Source organism: Brachyhypopomus gauderio, chromosome 3, assembly GCF_052324685.1.
Source record: "Brachyhypopomus gauderio isolate BG-103 chromosome 3, BGAUD_0.2, whole genome shotgun sequence".
NCBI lineage: Eukaryota > Metazoa > Chordata > Actinopteri > Gymnotiformes > Hypopomidae > Brachyhypopomus > Brachyhypopomus gauderio.
The window spans coordinates 17,488,315-17,510,700 of record NC_135213.1 but is presented as its reverse complement, the minus strand read 5'-3'; the positions used below and the strand labels follow the sequence as shown (position 1 = coordinate 17,510,700).

At 41.8% G+C, this 22,386-nt stretch overlaps 1 protein-coding gene across 1 annotated transcript in view; it reads right to left on the bottom strand.

The window, feature by feature from the left end:
- ca10a (carbonic anhydrase Xa) overlaps positions 1-22,386 on the bottom strand; it is a 107,794-nt gene that overhangs the window by 6,704 nt on the left and 78,704 nt on the right. Inside the window, exons 5-6 of the mRNA XM_076999901.1 lie at positions 5,347-5,532; positions 481-576 (exon numbers count right to left, since the gene is read on the bottom strand). Coding sequence (XP_076856016.1) covers positions 481-576; positions 5,347-5,532 — 282 coding nt within the window. The remainder of the gene's footprint in view (positions 1-480; positions 577-5,346; positions 5,533-22,386) is intronic.

The window sequence follows — 22,386 nt, the reverse complement described above, 5'->3', positions numbered from 1 at the left end:
GACAGAGATGATGACACCTGGAATTGACACTAGCAATCTAATGACTGGAGTGTGAATGTGTAATCCTGTGTGATAACATGATGCAGTGGTTCATCATGGCTCTGGAGATTCTCTGAACAGCCATTTAGGACAGCAAGCAAAACCTCGTCCATAACCTTGTGTTCCTAAAGTGACGGGAAGACGGTGAACAACTTGTGTAGCCGCCGTCTGGTAATGGCGCAGCTAATTGTTCCTGCCATTTGGAGGTTCTTTTCACTTTTCTTTTATTTCATTTGTTTTGGGAGTAAACATACTGACCTTCAGCTGAAGGAATAATTTATTTCTGCACAAAAGAATTATTGACATGCAGCCATTCTGATCAAACTCTCCTTTTCTTTACCATTGACGAGGGAGCATTCAAATGACACCATTTAGACGAGTGCATAAAAAAACATTGTGCATTGTTTTTGTCTGCTTTGCCATACGTACTGAAGCACTTACCTTCATGAATATAGACACTATCACCAATCCATTTGGACTCTTTGCAGCTTCTGTGTAATTGGCATACAGCTCGTGGTTGTAATGTATTAGCTGAACCTAGGTGTTTTGAAATGAAAAACAAAATGAAATACAATCAGCACAGACTCAAAAATGTATTTATTTCTCACTGACAAATGGAATATATTTTGGAAATTTGGAAATGAACGTAGACCGTATAGTTTTCTGTCTGAGTTTAGGAGCTGTAGAATGGTTTGGGGTCTACAGCAGAACTCTGTGACATGTCAGACTGCGCCTATTTTAGTTCAAGCTCAGAATCAGCAGCCTTGAATAATTAGGACTGTCTGTGCACAAGGCTCTTTTGCTCCTGGCCCAGTGTTGAGCTGCTTGAGATGGCAAAGCCCCTGTCAGGTGTCTCTGCTCCCCAATCACGCATATACAGCTGGCGTCCCACTTTGCTTGAACATGCCTGTCAACTTTAAATTTCAGTGCTTTTGTGATGCTCAAGTAATCTTCCCTCTGTGAATTACTTGAGCACACAGCAAATCTACAACAAAGGATAGACACTAAGAATTCGGCCAGAGGGGAAACCACAATCTTGTCCATTCTTTAAGAGTTTTGGTTTGTAAATAGCATTACAAAGATATAGGAGCTAGCAAAAAAAGGTTTATTGTAATCGGTCAGTAATAAAAAGTAATTTTCATATTTAAACAACATTCACACTTATGCAATGTTTCAGTATGTATGCATTTCATAGGTGCACACATGCTTTTGCATTCACAGTGCATCAGCGTGTTACTGTGTGGGTACAGGAGTGCATGCCCTCAGCTCTACAGTATACCTGAAGATTACCAGCTGAAGCCAATTTTTGAATCAATTCCTTAATATCTCATTATCCACACAACTTGAAGGAGAAGTAAATAATAATACAAAATCGTGTAGATCATATTAATTTTGAAATATGCAAAAGGGAAGCTGAGCAACAATCATCAGTCAGTTTAATCAAGGCTAGAGGAAGTGATTACACCGCAAATGTTGATTGGATGAGATATTTTTCTGAAGGTAAAAAGTAGCCAGTGGTTTTCCCAAACTCCTCCACCAGCACAGACGTGGAACACCAGGCTGGACAACAGCTCTACTTCCTGCCAAAATGCTCAGGACATACACAGTACAGGAGCAGACAGTACACTAATGAGTTCTGTAGGAGAGAACAGAACCACGGATGAACACACACACACACACACACACACACACACACACACACACACACACACACACACACACACACACACACAAGCACGCACTCATGTGTACACACATGAGTACATACACACACAGTGATTGTGCTTGCCAACCCTATAAGTCAGACTCATCTAAGTTTTCCCAGGGTGAGAGCGAACTGGAGGTCTACCGTCAAGTACCTCTCCAGTATTTCACTCTCTGCCATCTCTGGCTCCCACATCTTACTGCATGTGCTAAGAATCGAGTTACCCGTGCCAACGGAGCCAGAGGGGCAGCCAGCTGGACGCGTTGACAGAACAGAAGTTCAGAGCAGCACTGGCTGTTCTGCGGGAGCCTCCTCTCCGCACGGCGCCGGACCTGTCATTCCACCAGAGAGGTGGTGTCTGCGCTGCGCTGGGAGACAGCTAGCACCTCTGGTGGGCCCCCTGACAAGCTCTTTATTGTGTGATAGCTGGCCTGGGCCCGAGACGGGCGCGAGATGAAGACAGCAAGTCGATAGCAGGAAGAGAGGTGGACAGCGCTAACGGGCCAGATGAAAAGCCCTCGTCTGGAACCACAGGCCAACAGCATCTGAATCGGAGCGTGCGCTCATAAAGCAAATAAACAGACAGCCTGTAAGTGCAGGCTGCTATCCAATTTGATTAGGGTAAAAGGGCGGCATGAATTAAGCTGCCCTGTAACGGTGTGCATAGTCTGAGTGTCTGCCCGTCAGAGGAACAACAACTGGAAGTGCACTCAGAGAAAGCTTCAAGACAAAGTGGCACCACAATTAAAAAAGAAACGACTATGAAACACAATGTGGCCTTTCAACACCACCACCTTTTGTAGCACAAACGAGGCTGTTCTAAAAATTCACAGTTCCTGGATCGTGTGACCAAATTACAAAACTGTATAAAGGAGGGGCTTATTGTTTCAACAAAGTCACAATAGAGGACTGGTTTATATGGCGCAGGGCTTCATCTTGGAATCACCAGGAGTGTCTGAAAAAACCAAACATCAGAGTGAAGTTTCCAATGTTCAGTGAAGTTTCTGTGATTCAGTGATTCAGTGAAGTTTCAGTGATTCAGTCAAGTTTCAGGGATTTCCTATTTATGTGCAGCACTATCGGCCATATTTAGTAAATGTGAAAATGTGATTTTTAATGAGCAAATCTGCTTGAGTATCAAAGCACTGAACTGAGATGATAATGTGTTATTTGCTGCAACTGATAATTAGAACTTGATGAAAATACACAAGGAAGTGCTGAACCAGTAGTGAGAACTGTTATAAATATACAGTGTGATTTATATTTGGTGTTAATTCATTATTAGAACAGCACATTCTAATTTGTATGTGTGAGTTTCATTTAAATTTTTATCCTTTGAAACTGACACCATTGGCATTCTAAACTTAGAGAAACCTCCAAAGAACACTGTGTGACTATAAACACGTAAAGTATTTATGAATAATGGAGTTTGATACTGTTCAGCCTTCCTGAGAGAGCCGATTTGGTGAAGCCTCATGACAAACTCCTCAGTTCGACAGTGAAAGTGGATCAGATCCAGGCATCACTGTGGATCTCCTAACAGCTGGGGTGTGTGGGGACTGGGTGAGATGGCGTCTAATACATATCCTACATTGTGCGTTGTCACTGCATGTTTGTGCTGTCTGGCGAGTCAGCGCAGTGTTTTCTATCTGATGACCATCCATGCATCTGTTATCTCAAACCACTGATCAAAAATATATATATTTCATCTGTGTGAGCACCGAGGTGATATGAAATACAGAATGAGTAATAAGAAAGTGACTGTAGCAGATCTGTAAATGTTACTTTTATCAGTGGGTCATATTTATAAGAACACTTCATTTCCACCTGGCCTTTCCCCAAATATGTTTAGTCATAGTATGTTTTTTTTCCTTCCAGACGAAAGGTAGCAGAGGCCTGGGAAGACTAGCCGAGCCGCTCCAGAAGAACTCGGAGTAACACCTCCGGAGCTTCTCCGCTCTCTTCATCAGTGGTGTTTCATTTTCAGCTGGTGTAAGATGGCCTGGTGACTCAGGAAGCAGGAGAAAGAAAATGAAGTCGAAGGTGTTGGGCTGTATTTGCAGCCAGACTGGCTTCCTCTAACAGAAGCAAACAGGACTAACACTTAATCTTGGGCTGTTAGCGGACAAATGTAGAAGAAGAAAAGAGAGAGGACAGCCAGACACAATGCATATGGCAAAGGCTGTTATTAAAGAAGCATTAAAGCCTGGTTGACTCGGAATGCAAAACAGCTCCGGCTCCAAAGAAACGGATGATATTGAGGTCACCTTGCCACAGTAATACAGGTGCCACTGAAGGCCAGTGACACTTTGTTGTTTTTTTTTAAGCAAAGTGTGATAATGGCTTAGCAATAAAGAGTAAACAGGCTGAGAGAGGCTCGGCAGCTGGGTCATGGCTTGCAATGTTCTGATAGACTGTTTCTACTTTGTGTTATTATTATTTAAATATTGGCTGGTCTCCATGGGGGGAGGGGAAAGAAAATTATAATCATTAATTATGGCAGATTTGCCTGTCAGGACAATGGTTATTGTGTTGCCATTCTAATCACTGGTCTTATTACTTCCAAAGAGAAATGTCAGGCCTGCACTGACTCCATCAAATGAAGGAGGCTGCAGTGTTGTGCCTTCTAAAATTACACTGTTAGCTTAATTGAGATGTTTTACTCAGCTATTGTGCCATTGTGGAAGAAGAGCATTTTGGCTTGGAAATTAAAATAATAAATGATGTTGCATTACTGTGGCAACTGAGATGATTTTAGAAAAATGGAATGAGGTTAAAAAAATCAGTGTATTGCATATACAAGGGAGGAAAATTAGTAAAATAAGACAAATAAAATGCATCTTGTTAAAACCAGTAAATGATTAATAGTAAAACATGTTGTACTGGGCAAGGATCAACAATCTCAACTTTAGAGTTTTAAATCTGATGCAACATACTGCAAGACAAACCATACTGCAGCTTGGGATATGTCTTCCCTAATGTATATCACTGCATCAAAAACACATGAATAAAAAGATACATGCTCTAGCAAATCATGTAGGGTCATTTTGGCAAAATGCAAAGCACAAACACACATATGTACAAAGGATGTGAAGGGGGAAAAAATTAATGTTTACAGGTAACCTGACTGCAGTTTATAAAAATAATTGTTTCCTCAGTTGAGTTGCCTTTGAAAAAAAAGAAGATACTTTTACATCAGAAAACTGTGTACTAAGGTGTTGTGTTTTGTTTTCTATTGTCTTGCTTCTCAGACACATTATATTGTCTGAACAGGCCAGTGTCTGGAGTCTGAGAAGAAAGAGCCAGAGAGCTACATACCACCAAATGTTGAACAAAAATCCATGAAGGCAGTCAAAGATTGGCAGTTCAATCACTTTTCCTTAACCAATTTCTATGCATAAGAGAGGATTAGGCAATGCAATATCCTCTGTCCAACTTCCAAAGACTCTTTTCTTCTCCAAAATACATACAAAATAATTTTTGCAAGCACTGGAAAATATATTTTTGTATTAACATGAGCGCAATCATCCAATTTTGCATACAGTACAAATGAGTGTTTTAATCCACAGTCCAACTCTACAGATGACAGTAAGGAGTCTTACCTCTCCGGAGAAGGCTTGTCCATTGAGGAGATGTTCAGAGCCCTGGCCATCTTCACTGCCAAAGTGTAACCTGATTTCTTCTAGTCGATGACTGTACGTCATTGGTCCACCGGAGATGTTCACTAAGTGTTCTTTGTCCAATCGCAGGGAGACATGGCGGCCAGTGTTGTACATGGTCCCTCCCACCTTTACAAGACATATGAGAGGAGTGAGTGGTCAGAGAGGTAGGGTGGGCCATCACAACCAAATACTGCTCACCAGAGCGGAGTGAAAATGAGATGGAAAAAAACCCACACAAACAAATAACAAAGAAAGAAACAAACAAAAACATCTGGCTTAGATAAATAGCAAACCTCTTGACTTGTTGTCTACTTTGTTCTCCAGGTAAAGAGCACAGTGGTGATTCAGAGTTTTGCTTCAGGCTTTAATTAAACCATTGTATTTTTTACTGAGTGATACAATGCTACTGTATCATCAATTCAAAACCTCTTTTGGTGCAAGGAGGCTGGAGATGGAAGCAGGCTGAACAGAGCTCTAGCATGTCGAATGAAGGCAAAAGAGCTGGGGTCTTCAAAGCCTCTGACAGTCCAAATCAGCTTGGAATTGATTGGATGTGAGACTTTACGGAGAGAGCGCCATGCTACAAGAGCCCGGATAACGATCTTTATCAGAGTAGGTGTTTATTTATTTATATTCAGGAGTAGTTTCAACGTGAGGTATTAATATTCCAAACACAACTCAAGAAAGGCTTCCATGACTCTTATCTTGCCTCTCTCTCTCCCTCTCTCTCTCTCTTTCCCCCTCTCTCTCTCTCTCTACCTCTCTCTCTCTCTCTCTCTCTCTCTCTCTCTCTCTCTCTCTCTCTCCCTCTTCTTTCCTTTTACTACTCGCCTTCAAAATGATTTTCCCTCTCAAAATTCCCAGAGAAAGAGCCCTGCCCACATATCGTAAATATTTTATAGAACCTCGGCAAAAAAATCAATGATTTCAAAGGAGAGAGAGAGAGAGAGAGAGAGAGAGAGAGAGAGAGAGAGAGAGAGAAAGACAGAAAAAGAAAGATTATGTGTAGATGAGCATACAGGAGAAACGGAGATACCCAGCTTAAGTGTGAAAGGCAAACGAAGCAGCCCAAACAAGGAGTAGGAGCACTTAAAGGATCGCCAGCTTGGACAGTTACCTTGGGGTGTCTGACTTGCCCAAGAAAAGGGCAAGACATTTTAGAAGCCCTGAAGAGGTCATTTTTCAATGATTATTCATGAGCCGCAGATGGCTAAGACAGAAAGAGAACCCTTCATTGTTTGGTTTCAAGGATTAAGGGAAGAAAGAAGAAAATAAATGTATCTTTATGTATACTTAATTCATTTGGAAAATAACTGTGTTGGATGTAGGCATCAGCAAAGCAAACAAACAGCAACCCCCCCCCCACCTGTGTCCTTTTTCTGAATTCAGACCTTCTTTTATTATTAATACAGTTCTGTCTATACTACATTACTGTTCTGTCTTGTTTTTCTTAACATTACTACTTGAAAATTGTGAAATATATATTTTTTCTGTACTACTGGTATCTCTACATACTTATATATACTCTTTATCCATCTTATTTTCTTTCTTTTCTGGTGTGTTATTTTCATTCAGATGTATTGGGCATCTTAAAGACAACTGTTTTATAACCAGAACAAGCACACTGTAAAATCCTTCCACTTGGCATTACTGTATTTGTGTGCTGTAGTTCTTTCTGAACTCCGCAGAACACAGGTCAGTTCCTTCACCCCTCTCCTCAGACACATGCTATCTCCTAAGCTGGAGTCTTGCCTACGTTGTGATCCACACCAATAGCGACCCACCTTGCTAAATACATCACGTTGCATCTTGAAGCAAAATTTGTATTAATATCTTCCAAGTCACGAGAGAGAAAATGCTTTGCTGCACTTTAATTTCTTAACTTGACAGTTTTATGTACAACACCCTACACTGCTCTGACAACAGTTGTAATTACAGCAGGGAGCAGGAGTGTTTACAATGCGTTCAGCGTTGAAGATGGAACGCTGATACTTCTGACCACACCACAGTTCTTACTGCCCGGAGATCTCAAATCTGATTGGTTATATATCCCAGGTATTATGTACTGCATAACAAGCCGAGATGATTAGAAAACACGTATTAAAAACAGTTTCCAGACATATGATATGCCATTGCTGTCGTGCATGGCTATTATCTATGGCAAAACAATATCTGGGTCGCCCGTTCGAAGATAGCTGGCAGCTCCTATTTAAGATATACAATCATGACCACACTGAAGAGGTTTATGGAGCACTAAACCCCAGTCTCTCGCTTCCTGGGCTGCCCACATTATCAGGGGAGCAGAAGAGAGGTGGAGAAGAGAAAAGAAGCAGGTAAGCACGCACTATTTCTGGACCGTGTATTCATTGAAAATCTCTTTCCCTGCAGGGATTAATAGGCTGACTGTCAGGATCCAGTAAACATGCAGAGCAGTGTTAGTGCACATTCAGAAGCTAAAGGCCCATCATTAATCGCTGGAGACTCTCTCTGGGTAGGTCATGATAATTGCATGATAATATCAATGTAATTGTTACACTATGGTGAAACAAGTAAACAAATGATCTAAATATGTTGGAGAATTATGTGGAGGGCCAGATGATCCTGACTGTATAGCCCCTGAAACTATCTCAAACACAAACATCGCAATGTTGCATCACGCATTCTTCAGTCTCCATCGACAGGTTTCGCAGTTTGTTCTGATCGTGGTGCTTTTTCACAAGCTTGTCTTATCATGGCATGAGATCCGGATGTTGTCTGAAGTATATTTTGGAGGAAAGCGTGCAATGTGAGATAAGTAGACACAGCGACCAAGAATCACCTCGAAATGTCTCTCTGGAAGATTAATTCTCTCTATAGTGCATCTACATGGCTTTGACTTTAATGTCAAATGGCAGGACAGGCAATACTACAAACTGGTTGAAGCAGCTAAAGCAATTAAAATTGGAAAAATAAAGTATCTGGTTAAAGTATCTGGTTAATGAACATTTTAGGCACTTGTAATTTCTATTTTCTTCAGTTTTCATCAATCTGCATCAGGAATATTATACTTGAATAAAAAATGTGACCGAAATGCATCAATGCATGTGATCTGCAGACGATTAGATAGTAAGAGAAGACTAATCACTGGAGTGCAACTCTCTGAGTGATTTGAGCAATCACGGAAACATTTTAATACCATTTCCAGCATCCTGCATAAAATAACAAATGAAGGTTAAACCGTAATGCATTTGATTAAAAGATATGTGGGTTTCCTGTTTGCTTGTTTGTTTGTTTGTTTTTTCATTATGTTGACAGGGGCGTGTGCTGATGAATAAAACATCACCCTCCTCTGGGTGTTCAGCGTGGTGAACTAAAACCATAGTCAGAAATGAGGATACGTCCTCTGAATTGTCTAATTTATTACCAGCTCCACATACCTGCTTTTGCCAAGGCAGCCATGAGAATATGGCTTAAAATCTTAGGGATATGACATCTTAGGAGCTGAAAGATGCATGAAGAGAAGATGGGCACATACAAACAAATGAGAAGTTGTTGTCTGTCCAAGTGTATTTGCTTAATGTAAGTCTGTAATCAAGGTGCTGGCCTAGTGTGACTGGTGCTCCGAAGGGCTCCACCCTGCCTGGCGTAGACCTCCATCCTAGCTCCAGGGAGAAGGCCACTCCTCTGAACAAGACTAACAGTAGTTTTCACCTTTCGCAAGGGGTCTTCATCATGCGTTAAATCAAACTGAACTCCAAGCCTCAGGCTTAGATCTGATCCAGCTTTCGTAACCTTCGTATTAAAGCCAAAGAAAGTGTGGTGCACACTACTTGGAACCTTTCCCTTCATATATATTCAAACTTACATGATTCAGTACAACTTGAAGTGCTCTGTAAGGTCCACAGAAACACCTGGCAGTGAACCTTTTTTTTTATTTTGCTAAGCAATTCTCTTAATTGCTGGCTGTTGTACTCTCCGCAGAGCTTTACAGGAGCTTCCCCTGAGCCACGGAACAGGCCCGAAAGGCAAAGCTCACTCTGCCTCCTCTCAGTTTACAAACAGCTAAATTATGGCAATTTGTATTCTAACTTGTACTCTTATTCCACAAACAGACGCAGAAAGAAAGCTAAAGGAATGAGTATGGCATAAGGCTTAAATGAGTATGGGGTAGTTTTTAATTGATTTACTCTGTTACCTTTCTGAAATAAAGAAATGTTAAAAAGGAAGGAGGGAACAGATGTTATACAAGATGTGAACTAAGTAGTGTGTTCAGCAATGCCTCACAAATAATAAATAAATATTATTATTAATATTAAATGTTTTTTATTAACTTTAATCGAAGAAATAGCAAATAAACAAGCATAAAAATTACCATGAATGAGGCATCTGTGATTTCTCTGGTGTCCCTGGTTCCTCACACACACTGCACATGCACACCCTGGCCTTCCTTTCCCCTTTAACATTATGGTCTGAGCTCTGCCTACTGCTTGGTAGCGTAGCACCATGCTAACGTGGGCAGCACCATGCTAACATTTCATTCTACTTTCCATGCATAGCCATTTAGAACAGGTGGAAGCATATGTACAGGCTTCTATTGCTTTGGAGGAAGAAGAGGAGTGGGAGGCAGGATGAAGAGGGACGGAGAACTTTGGTAGCTATCGTTTTTTTTCCCATCTGTGCTATATGTTGTATAATATTATATTTTTATATATTTGAGTATCATACTCAGGGCTAGTGAGAAATCAAGGGCATCTCCTCAACATTACATGGATTTGCAAATGCTCATTACTTGGTTAAGCTAATAAACTAAAGTCTGAGTGCTGTGAGAATGGAAAGTTTCAAGAGAGTAAAAAATAGACTTCTTTCCTCACATATTTATTCAAGTGCTAAGATTTGATAAAATGCCCTGAAAAATATCTCCAAATTTCTCCAAATTTGATTTAAATACATTTTTAGTAGTTACTACCTACCTGTGCCTGAACAAGAGGCCACACACTAAGTAATGAAGAGAATAATCATTTTAAATTAATGAGGTAAATAGCCCAGATAAGCTTTATCATTTTTAAAGTGAATAAAATAAAATTGTTGTGCTGTAGTTTTCTAATTTGACAGACAATCTAAACAAATAATTAAATAACCCTAACACAGAGAAACAGGACAACTAAACAATAATAGATGATTAATGGGTGAAATAAATAGTAAACCTGAGGAGACGACACAGTATTTCATAAATGAGTTGGTTGCATGCAGTGGAAATAGATTAGAACCTTTTCATCTTTGATGAATGAGGTTTAGGAGTATAGACTGAGTGACTTGGGTTGCATACAAATGGCAAATCAAGTAAATGAAATCTGATTCAAAGGGAAGTCTTTGGATAGATGTACCGGCGTGGCTGGTGCTTGTGCAGGGGATTAGGAAGTGAAGAGAAATGCGTGGGCAAGTGGGGTATCTCTGACTCCACCCTTCCTCAGCACCATCTGTTCTCCCTTGGCCTCCACCATGCCAACGCCAACCAGGCCACCCCGCCCCTCACCACCAACCAGCACCACCCCCACCGCGGGCGACAAATGAACACTTAAAGATACCCCGGGCTCCGTCACGGGGCAGTCAGAGCTGGAGGGATAAGGTGGGAGGATCCAATTAGGCAGCGCGGAGGCAGGCTGGTGCCTCCACAGCACGAAGCCCTCCACAGCGTCCTCATTAGGATGCTGAGGCAGAGGTGAGCTGTAAAACCCCGTGTCTTGCCACATATCATGGTGAGACGGGACAGCAGGAACACATTTTCGCCAAGGTTTTTACAGTTAGACTTTATTGTATGGGACTGTGGGGGGGCGGGGGGAGCACCGTCGGGTTGCAGGCGTCAGCTTTAGATGTCCTGGTAAAAACAGTCACATTGTGTCCCTGTGTGACTGCCGTATCATTAAAGGACTAAATGACGTCTAGGTAAAATGTTGAGGGGACAATGACCAGTGCGGTGTGGTCTCACTGATTCTATGGCATGCTAACATGTCTTTGTCATCTTCAGCAGACGTTTGGAAGTTTCAATTTCAAAAAATGTGTAAAGTGAAGGTTCTATAGAGGTTTCGGTTATAGAGGTTAGAGCACATCCAGTGTAAAAATAAGCCTCTTCACAATGAAGATTTGAGATCCTCGCCTTTCAGCCTGGGTTGTTTTGCCTTTTTTGGTGCCTTCTCTCTCAAGATTTTTCTCTTCTTTGTCCTGTCAGAGCTGTGGGGATGTGAACCTACAAACAATATGGTACCTTAAAAAAAAGATGAGCCAAAATGATCGTTGTATGCATGCCAGTTGATAAAGACATGCAGAATCTTTTTTTATATATATATAAAAAATGTTGTTTCACCTCCACTATGTCTGCCACAATTTTTCACAACATGCTATGAAATTACACTAGGGGGAAAAGAACCGGTGTCTCGAAAGTCTGCATTTTTTTGCATTAATTTATTTATTTGTTTGTGGTTCCATCAAGGTGTCTCTTCAAGGACCTGCCTGATATGGCCTCGGGGTATTTTCACAGGCAGCACTAAGTATGCTGGGCTGGTTAGTGTGGTCAGTCTCGTGGGAATTAAACCCAGGAGTGTAACGTACCCATCCAGCTTCCAGCCAAGATCACGGCGTGTGTTTCGGGTACTGTTTGCAGGGCTTACGTAGCAGATATGCTGAGCAGTAGTGAACCATGTTGACTTTGTTCAGTTGATTTACACTGAGTCAGTTCGGTTGGATTGATCGCCAGCCAACAAAAGAAAAAAAGAACATTGACATTATTATACCTTTAAGCTAATACATTAATTGACATAATATTACAGCGCATTGTTCAGTAGCTACACTGAAACAAAAGGATGTGAGGAAACCACAAGGATGTAAGCAATGTAGTTAAAACAGGAGTGTGAAACCACTGGTGAGGCCTTAGTGTGCAAGAGATTTAGAACAACATCTCCACACTGTAGTGCATGGCAATCACACTCATAGAACCAATCATCTGAGCACAGAAGATTTCAACAGTTATTTGCAGAGGTTCTGAAAGTTTCTCAAAGTTCACAAAAATCTAACTTTAATGATGTAGATCAAATCTGTTCAAACTATGAAAATTGAACCATAAATTTACTTGGGTTCAGAATAGCGATTCATTATCTGATTCATGGCTAGGTTTTAGGAATGATGCTTTTAAGCAACTAGCTGTGCGCTGTGCATTGTAGTGCAATCAATGGTTTCTTCTCTGTGTTGCATGTGCATGACTCACACAAGCTGACATTTTCACGCTATGAGACACAATTTCTTTAATGGGTTGAAGGGCTCTTAAAGTACATATTTTCTCAACCGGAACTGCATAGTCTAGAAAAATGAATGTAACTGGACATCACTCACAAAAACACACACCTCACACACATGCCAGTCCAATCGATATCCTTTAGATCAATGCTGGTACACTGCTTTCATTAGTGAAATGAATACCAATCAATCACTGATGGACAGACACTAATTGTGGTATTAACCATGTCTGAAGAATTATAGGAAAGGTACTGGTATAATCACTTTGGTATTCAGAGACTGAGTTTGGGTAGTTGGTGTACTGAACATGTCCAATCATATTTGAACACAGCTAGATGGAGAAACAGACCTTACATCAGAATTTGAATCCTATCATAAGTTTTATTCATGACAGGTTTTATCTGTGACAAAAGTCGTTTCATTGATCCCCAGGAATTTCAGAAAAAAATTCAGGAAAATATTTTAGCAAAAAAAAAAAACACATGGCTTTTACCATATCCACTCACTCTCACCACTCTCTCTCTCTCTCTCTCTCTCTCTCTCTCTCTCTTTCTCACTCTGAGCTGTTCAACAGCCTGCTACATACATTTAAGTGCTGGTCATCTCATTCTTTGTGAAATAAAACATTAGCAATCTCCTTTCACTAGAGAGCACAGAGGGCAATGGAGCTTTGAAACTTTAAAACAGTCTTGTCAATTAGTCAAGCATCACTTCCCCCCACTGCCCATTTCCAAGTGAGTTCCACTGGCTCCAGCATCACTAAATTGACCGAGATGTGTTCACCATACAAGGGCAGAGAGGAAAACCATTATGCTCCCGAATCAAGCATCTCAGTGTGTTAACTCCAGGAACCAGCCAAGCTGCATCTACCCTTCTCTTTGTGCAGTATCAAACGCAATGGGGTGGGTGGGTCACCCAGCAGGCCTCTGGGAAATCTCGTGCCCATGTGAACCGTCTCGTCTGCACAGCTAACACACACGTGTGCTATGAAGAGGGGAGTAAAGCTATCGTGTAGGTGCATTGGTTTACGTGCCCTTCCTCCCCAGAGGAGGTGAAAGATTAACTAGCTGCCCCTTTTTTGCTTCCCCGTGTCATGTTCCTGGGAGATAGTGAGCTGCTGTTTTAGATGGATAAGCTATACTTTATTCAATCTCAAATGCCAAGGGCAGCTCGAGAGTTTGAAATGCTCGACCGAATGTGCTCCCCACCAGAGGACCGGGAGGTGCTCCGTGTTTACGGTGCGGGCAGCCGGGAGCGTGGTGAGGGCCTCCTCATTCAGGAAAAGTAGAGAGGAGATTTGCAGGACAAACACAATCGCGCCCCAGCTGCTCGGCAGCACGCGTGCGTCTCCGACGGCCTGAGCAGCTTCCGGGATACGTGCAGGCACAGCAAAAGCCTACAGGACCCGCAGGTGCCCACACGCATCTGTGCACATCTCGCTGCGTCAAACCCACGGCGTCGCACCACCGAGTGGGTGCGAGACCCTGGTGGCAGCTTGCAGGCGCTGGCTGGAGGCCAGGGGCGAACGCAGCGGCAGCCCGGGGCTCACGCTCGCCGAGTTCCCCGCCGCACGCACGCCGGATCCAGCAGCGAGCGACATCCCAGCTGGTCCCGTCCACTCCATCTCTCCCAGCTGTGCAGCTGCCGCTCACACGAGCCTCACCAGGGACTCGGAGCTGTCATGGGCCACATATGGAGGGCCTCTGAGTCAAATGCTGTTTAAACTCTCATTATGGCGTCCAAATACACCAGAGATGAGTGTCCACAGCTTCTTGTAAGATTCTTGAAATAATAATAATATTAAAAACAAACTGTATATGCATCGCATTCCATGCAACAACCTCCCAGTAGTTGTGTGATATTAGATAGCATCAGAACAGCTATGTAAGGAATTCAAAAAGGATACAGTCATATACTTCTACAGATAAGCAAAACACTCCACTCCAATATCCATGTCAGAACAGTCAATTTTAAAATAAAAAAATTAAAAAACAGGCTCCCACCGAAATGTTGTTTTAACCCTGGTCCAAATTAAGGATTAACCTTTCAGTAAGGATTAAAGAGCGGACTTTCAAAATGATTAAAGTCTTCTTTGCTGATATGCTATGCAAGTGGGAAATATTGAGGCCATTTCATCCAAACACATTCTGCAATCTGTCACTGCTGAAGCCCAGTGTAGACTCTTCAAGGCTGCCTATTTGTGTCCTTTATGTAATGTGTTCAACAGTTGAGGGAAAGTGACAGACCAAAAGCATTGTTTCCTTATTCTCCATTTTTCAATTTTTTGTTACTACTGAATGATGTATAGAGAAGCAGCACTGATGTCTGGGGAGAGTCCATGGACCTTTGTTTTCTAATTATATCAGTAACAGCTATGTTTCAGTTACTAGTAGAGTTCTGATACCATTTGTGTGTGTGTGTGTGTGTGTGTGTGTTCACGCATTTGTGTGCATGCTGTGTTCCTAAAAATTCCAGCAGTGTCTAAAAGTTTCAGCTGCCTAAAGTGAAATAATCATGTAATACGTACACTGACTTGCCCCAGGGCAGTAATATAAGGCTGAGCTATGCAGTGTGAAACGTTTGCAGCAAATAGTGAGACTTCTTTTACACCTCTCACTCCTCCTAGTGCTACACTTGCTACCTCTTCTCAGAACACCCAGCAGAGTGCTATATATTCAGCGCCAAAGCACGAAAAGCACTTAAAGAAACCTTTCCATTTGAATTTAGAAGCCTACAGGAATCCTATAGGATTTTTAAACTATACCACCATTTTAGCAGTCATCCATGGGTCTTCAGTACAGACATTATTTTAATGATTGTACATCATTTCCATCTCTCTGTTTCAGAACTTTAGCACGTGTGTTCATCTACATTCATTTGTATGCTAGGACCAGTACGCCTGTGGAGCTGATTTTTGATAAGGCAGAGATGACACTGTGAGAGGGACACTCCCTGTGGACAGGGGAAGTCATCATTTTTGCAGTGATTTTTCAAAACATTGTGTCAGAAAGACCCATTTCAATATATATAAAACTGACGTCATTGAAGCAGCGGGAGGTGAAAGTGAGGCGGTTACGTTTTTGGTGTCCATAACACAAAAACAGAACAGAAAGGCTTCACTTGATTAAGGCTCAGCTAGAAAGCCGAGAACAGCAGAATAGCGCTAAACACAAAAGGGAGCGCGTATAAAGTCCTTTAGGCGTCACACAGGGCCGGCACAGGAGACAGACGTCGTAGGGGCAGTCGAACACTCAGCACTGGACGATGGAACCTGTGGAGGCTTTAAAGGAAGAGATTACGTGCTGCAGGCGTGAATGGTAAATGAGGGGCGTGTCATTATGTGACTGCAGATGTTTGAGAGACCTATAGCAGTGATGTGACGTGATGTGGGTCTCTCCCCTGTGCTTGGAGCCCGGCCTACCATGACAAAAACGATATGCAGACATGCATTTTAATTTTAAGTAGAATCTGTAGAGGTCTGTTCGGTGATCTGTATATTTGGTGTGTGCATGTGTAGCCCCAAATTCCCAGGCCTATGGTACAGTGAAGTACAGGCAGTAAAGTACACATGGTTTCCAGAGAAACAGTACATTTCAGACAGAATCTTTGTGTATTTGTATGTATGTGTATATGCATATGTATGCCGTCTATATATATATACACACACACACACAGTATATATATAGCAATGGTGATATGGTGATGGAGTAGACGTAACAATCCCAAGAGATAGAACACCAGGAACAAGGACAAGATGAGTGTGAGATGTCCCAAGGGCCCAGTGAAGAGCTACAACAGATGTGAAAGGTCAAGGCAACAGTGGTTCCCATGGTAATAAGAGGGGCTGGTACCTTCAAATCAACTATTTGCAGGAACAATATCAGAAACCTCGGTCCAGAAGAGCGCAGTCCTGGGAACTGCTGAGATACAGGACCCTCAAGCTCTCAGACTTCTGTTAAAGGACCTGAGCTTGAAGGAGAAACGATCTGGCACAGGGCGAATGGAGAAATTTGTGTGTGGGTGTGTGTGTGTGTTTTCTTCTTGCATAGATTACTGTAATGCTTTTTTCTTCACTTAATAGATCTACTCTGCAAGCAATTCAGGATGCAGCAGCGAGACTTACAAGGACAAATAGACGATCTCATATCACGCCTTTATTAAAATCCCTTCACTGGCTTCCAGTTGCTTATAGGATTAAATGTAAGATTCTTACAATTACTTTCCGAGCTCTGCATGGTCAGACTCCTGCCTGTGTGTCTGACCTTCTCCGTCAGCATGTACCAGTCTGCTCCCTCAGAACTGGTCTTCTAGGTCTTTTACATGTGCCACGTGCTCGTTTGAAGACTCGTGCAGACTGAGGATTTAAAGTTGCTGGAATTAAGGAGTGCCTTGCCTGCATCCACGAGGTTTGCAGTTTCTATTGATTCATTTAAAGAGCAGTTGTTAGCAGTTGTCTTAGCTGTTCTCAGGACTGCACTCTTATGGATGAAGATCTTGAATGTTCTTCCTGGGATCTGTTGGAGCTATGTTTGGAGGTGACAAACTCTAATGCTCCTTACCACAAGAACAACTGTTACTATATCCTCTTTTTGTCCGGGCAGAATTTCGCAAACATTTTGTTTTACTAGAGCTTACATAGGATTTTTAAAAGTGCTGCGTTCCCAAACTAGTCGCACCCTCCCCTACTCTCTTCCCTTGAGTGAGAAGGGGGAGTGGTGAAGTAGGCTAAAATGTTTGGAACACCCTCTGTGCATTGTGAGTAGTTTCCTTGTCTTGATGTAAATGGCTTCTATTTCCTTCTTTGGTCAGGTTTTTATACCAGCTGGGAATCTGATGACTGGTAAAGCTTAGGTGTTGATAGACTGGATCCTATTCTTCCCATTCAGCTGGCTTCTCAGGACCTGCCTCACTCTTTAGGAATATTTGGCTGTGGCTGCTTACCCTGGTGACCTCTTCATGATTTCCATTCGCTTGTGAGATACTCAACATCTGCTATGTTGCCCTCCGGTAGTTGAATGCCCTCAGTTTAAAATATATAATATATATATATAGAAAGGTTGTCTCCAGCGTTAGACCGCCACTGACCACCAGAGGGAGCCGACAGGCTAATCAGGCTAGATGAGCTACACCTGCTTGGTAACCCTTATAAACGCTTACTCTAAGACACTTGTTGCTGAATTGTTTTCTCTCAAGTCCCTCATGCTTGTCTCTGTTTTGTTTTTTGGGGTGTTTTTTTTGTTTTGTTTGGTTTTTCTTAGTGGTTTTTCCTTTTGACTACTACTTTTGTTGGGAAGTGCATTTCTGTTGTTGTTGCCTCACTTGTTGAGAGAGCCAGTCCTTTCCCTGGTGTCCTCACTTGTTGAGAGAGCCAGTCCTTTCCCTGGGGGATTTTTTTTTCTCTTTTGCCCTCTACTTTTCCTCTGGTTGTTCCCTTTTTTGCTCCTTTTGTTTTCAAGCCATGTCATCTGGCCTCTTGGTTCTGTGGTCCAGGTTCTGGTTTACCTACTTGGAGACCTATGTTCTCTTCCAGGTCCCCATGGTTTTCCCCCTATTGTTTTCACTCACTCCCAGTCCTAAGCTAACTTAGCAATTGGATGCTACCTGCCAAAGCCCTGTGGTGGTGTGGTGGATCCCCCAGTTAAGCTTTGGTTAACCAGCATAGTGATCCTGGTTTGCTTCCCACCTCTGGCAAACCACCATCTTACAAGGTGTGTGTGGTTACTGAAGGCGTTGGGCTGAAATAAAGGCTACGAAAGGTGCCACAAGTTACTAAGAGTCCACTTCCTTTTACACTTGGCAGATTGTATATAATGTTTATGAATGAAAGAATGTTGGATGAAGGAGTCAAAAATGTGACCGAGCTTCTAATACAAATAGGTTAATAATGCACCACGTTTATCATATTGGACCATACAGCATGTGCAACTCTCACTCTTTCAAATGGCCTTCAGTTCAGATTCAATATCGCTCTTCCACACTGGCCTTCTTACAAACATTTTACACTCAACGTGAACGTGCCCTTCAGTAACACTCATAATGCAGCATTCGCCAACAAGTGAGTGTCGTTCTATCCGAAGTAGAGCAATAACTAAACTTTCACTGGCAACTGGGTTCAGTTCCTCATGGCAGAACACGACTCGAATTATGATGCCACACGTCACCACAAAGAATATAATGAACCATGGTGGATTTCTTACTGTTGTTGTTGTAGCTGTTACTCCATAAAGTATGGGAGCCTTCCAGTGGCTGTGATTTTGTGCTTAGGGCCATAGTCACCTAGTTACTTCAAAAGTGCCACAAATCCATCCTGAATCCTTCCTCCTGTAGTCCACACTTCCCACTTCATCAGAGCTCTGAGCACACAGCCAGCAGATGCCATGTCTTTGTGCCATGACATCTCTGTCAGCACAGGTCAGCTCATCGGGTGGCAGTGACATTGACATACAGTAAAAGTTAAAACTGAAGTGGAACAGGGTAATGAGGAGGTGTGGCCACACATCCTATTAGCATATCCATGCAGTGAGACTTGCCAGCATGTTCTGGTTACCCATAGTCCTCTGAGGGAGATGTGTGATTGGCTGTGGAGCACGAGCACTTCAGGGCATCACCTTGTAATTGGTTATTTCTGCTGGTTTTCACACCTCTGTTCCTCTACTTCTCAGCCATGTTTTATTCCTGCATAAAGACATTTTAAAAGTCCTCCCACAAAGCATAAAGGGACTAAACAGGATGTCAAATTATAGAAAAATGTAATATTTAATATTTATTTAATATGATTGAAATTGAAAGACTTGGTATTATATGCTGACACTCTGCTCCAATTAGTAGAAGGCTTGAGGTTAGTACAATCTGCCATGTGTCATGAGTAATGTGCCATTATGACAACACGCTTTCTCTTATGTTGATTTGTCACATATGAAAAGTACATTCTGTGAGTTTCCCTGTGCTAGTTTTTGACCTTGAAATAGAAAAAAGGAAAATGTAGAACAGTTTTATATTTTAGAAGAGGAAAAACTATGTTTCTACTTGCACATGGTCATTTATTTGATGTAGTACATAGTTTCTTAGGGAAACTGGACACAGCTAATCACACTGTCATGTACATGTCTTATAATTGAAGTTTTACCTAAAGCCTGTGCCTTAGGAGGTATCTTCAACTTGACTATGTATTTGACTCCTTCTGATAGGCACTGATATTGTAGGCAAGTATTCCTAAAATAGAACACCAGCTTTGGTCATGAAATTAAACAGTGTCTAAAAGCCCACATTCTCTGACAGAATGTCTGCTCTTAGGAGTAAAATACATTTTGAATCACTGAACAGCTTCAACACATTAATGATTAGTGTCCCCTAGGAATGATTTCTTGATCCAGCCATGTTATGGACTCCATTTCAGTTGGAGTGTTTTTGTTTTGAAATGTCTCCTTAGACCTGTCCTGGGTTTAATTGGAGGCAGGACAAACGGCCACAAGAGGTCTTGGTGTTGCTCTTGTTATTATAACGAGCACCCAAGCTGTCTCGAAATGGCACAAAGGAAGAAAAATGCTTTTTGCTGAAATGTTTGTTAATGTGAGGCAATAGGTCAGTTTGTCATCCCAATAACTAATTATTAGTTTTCCATCCTTCCAAATTGCAGCTATGAATATTTATGCTTAAATGTGATTTCTCCTCAAAAAAATACCAAAACCACATTTGTTCAAAAATCAGTCATGTGCTATGCTGCTGTGCTGTCCTAACAACAAATTGACTTTGTAATTTAGTGAATTGTTTGACAGCCACAATCAAATGGATGTCTGTGGTGTAATTTGGTTCAACTGGTTCGCAAATTGGTAGACTATGGGTTCCTGGTTGTTTCCTTTGTTTAATGCCCATGGAAGAGATCAGGAGTAATCAAGGCCAATGGTTTCCTTTGATTTCTTTATTCAATGCTGATAATTATTCATCCACATCTAGCCACTTTGTTGATTGCAAGGCTGCTGAGTATTCTGGGAACAGGAGAGGGATTAACAGTGAGAAAACGGATCCATTTTCCAGTAAGGACTGCACAGGAAACAATGCCGTCCTGTGGCATAAGCAAAGATGTGAGCCCTGTTCTAAAAGAAGCATTCCAAAGCCATATAATCCAATAGTGTGTGACCAAATGTGGGGGTATAGGCAAGCGCTCAATGAGAATAAGTCAGCCTGAGTACTCCAGAGGACCCAGAGGGAGCAATTTGTTGATCAGATTGCAAGGAAAGTCTGAGCACAAATGGCCCTCCTGTTGTCAAAAGTTTTACAGGGTAATAAATTCAAACATTTAGGTCACTGTAACCTGGCACCAGACAGTAGTGTGTTTGAAATCCGCAAACGATAGCTTTGAAATCAGGTTTAATGTGTCTGCTTTGCTGTAAAGGACTAAAGCTGAGATTGCAGCACACTACATACATTATTAAAGCATCTACAATTGACGGTAATTGTTAAAGTGCTAAAAGACCCCCTCCCAAAACACACACACACACACACACGCATTCACGCACACACCGAGAATAATGAACATTATAATAATGAAGTACACACATTGTTGCACATATTTCCTTTCACGCTTCATTATGCTACATCTATATTTAAGAAGGAAGGCTTCCTCACACAATTAAGCAGTTTATAAACCATTGCTATGGTGATTACACAGCCCTTTGACCTCTCCCACTTCATTAGGGTCATTTCCATAGCTTCTTTGCAGGAAGACACAGACATGACAAGTACCAGTTCAGAACACACGCATTAACAAACCTCAGACAAAAGTCAGAGCATCAGACGGGAGCAATGCCAGGGCTTCACGTGCAGGATGTCAAATGAACTGCTCTATATTCTGAAAACGCCTCAGAGGACTACTGCTTACTAAGTAAGCCATTTGCAAAATAATTGTCTCTAATTCTCTCATGGTGTCATAAGGACCTAATCTCCCAAATGCTGGTCTCATTTTTATACCTTGTTGATTTTCATGTCTGTAGGGTTTTGCTGGGGATGATTGTATTTTCATATTGTGGAATGTTGCAGATTACATATTAAAAAAATTGGTAAATTGTACATTGATAACATTTGCTGGTTACTTGAAGGCCACTAATCTAGACTGGCTAGAAGGCTGATTTTAGAAGACTAAAAAAAGACCCACTAAAAACCCTTACATGGCAAAATAAATTTCAAGACTGAATCCAAGTCAGATGCCAAAATCTGAGGGCTATGTGTGATCTGTGGAATATGGACAGCCACTTGGAAATGATGCGAAAAATGATGCTAAACCTGTCTCTCTCTGACCATCTTAACCTGCCAAGCATTAGCACATGATGTAAGAAGGGTCAGCATAGGCTGAATGAAAAGAATAGATTTTGGAGGTAGTAGCTGATTGACTGACTAATTGAAAGGATGATTTATTTATTGATTATCTGATTGATTGACACACTGACTGCTTTCCATGGAAGCAGGCCAGTCTGGCACCTACTCCACTGTGTTTGTCTTGGACCGGCTCCATAGCCAGCCAAGTCCACAGAGCTCTAGCAAGAAAATTCATCACTCTCCTGCATTCTCACCAAAATCAGTTGAAAACAAGTGGACGCTGTCTCTAAATCAAAAGACCACATGGTATTTCAGTCTACTGTATTCTGACTGCTTACTTCCTCCTACAGCTAATGGTCTTGGAGGCAAAGTGCAGCATGTAATCTTAACTGACATTTGTCT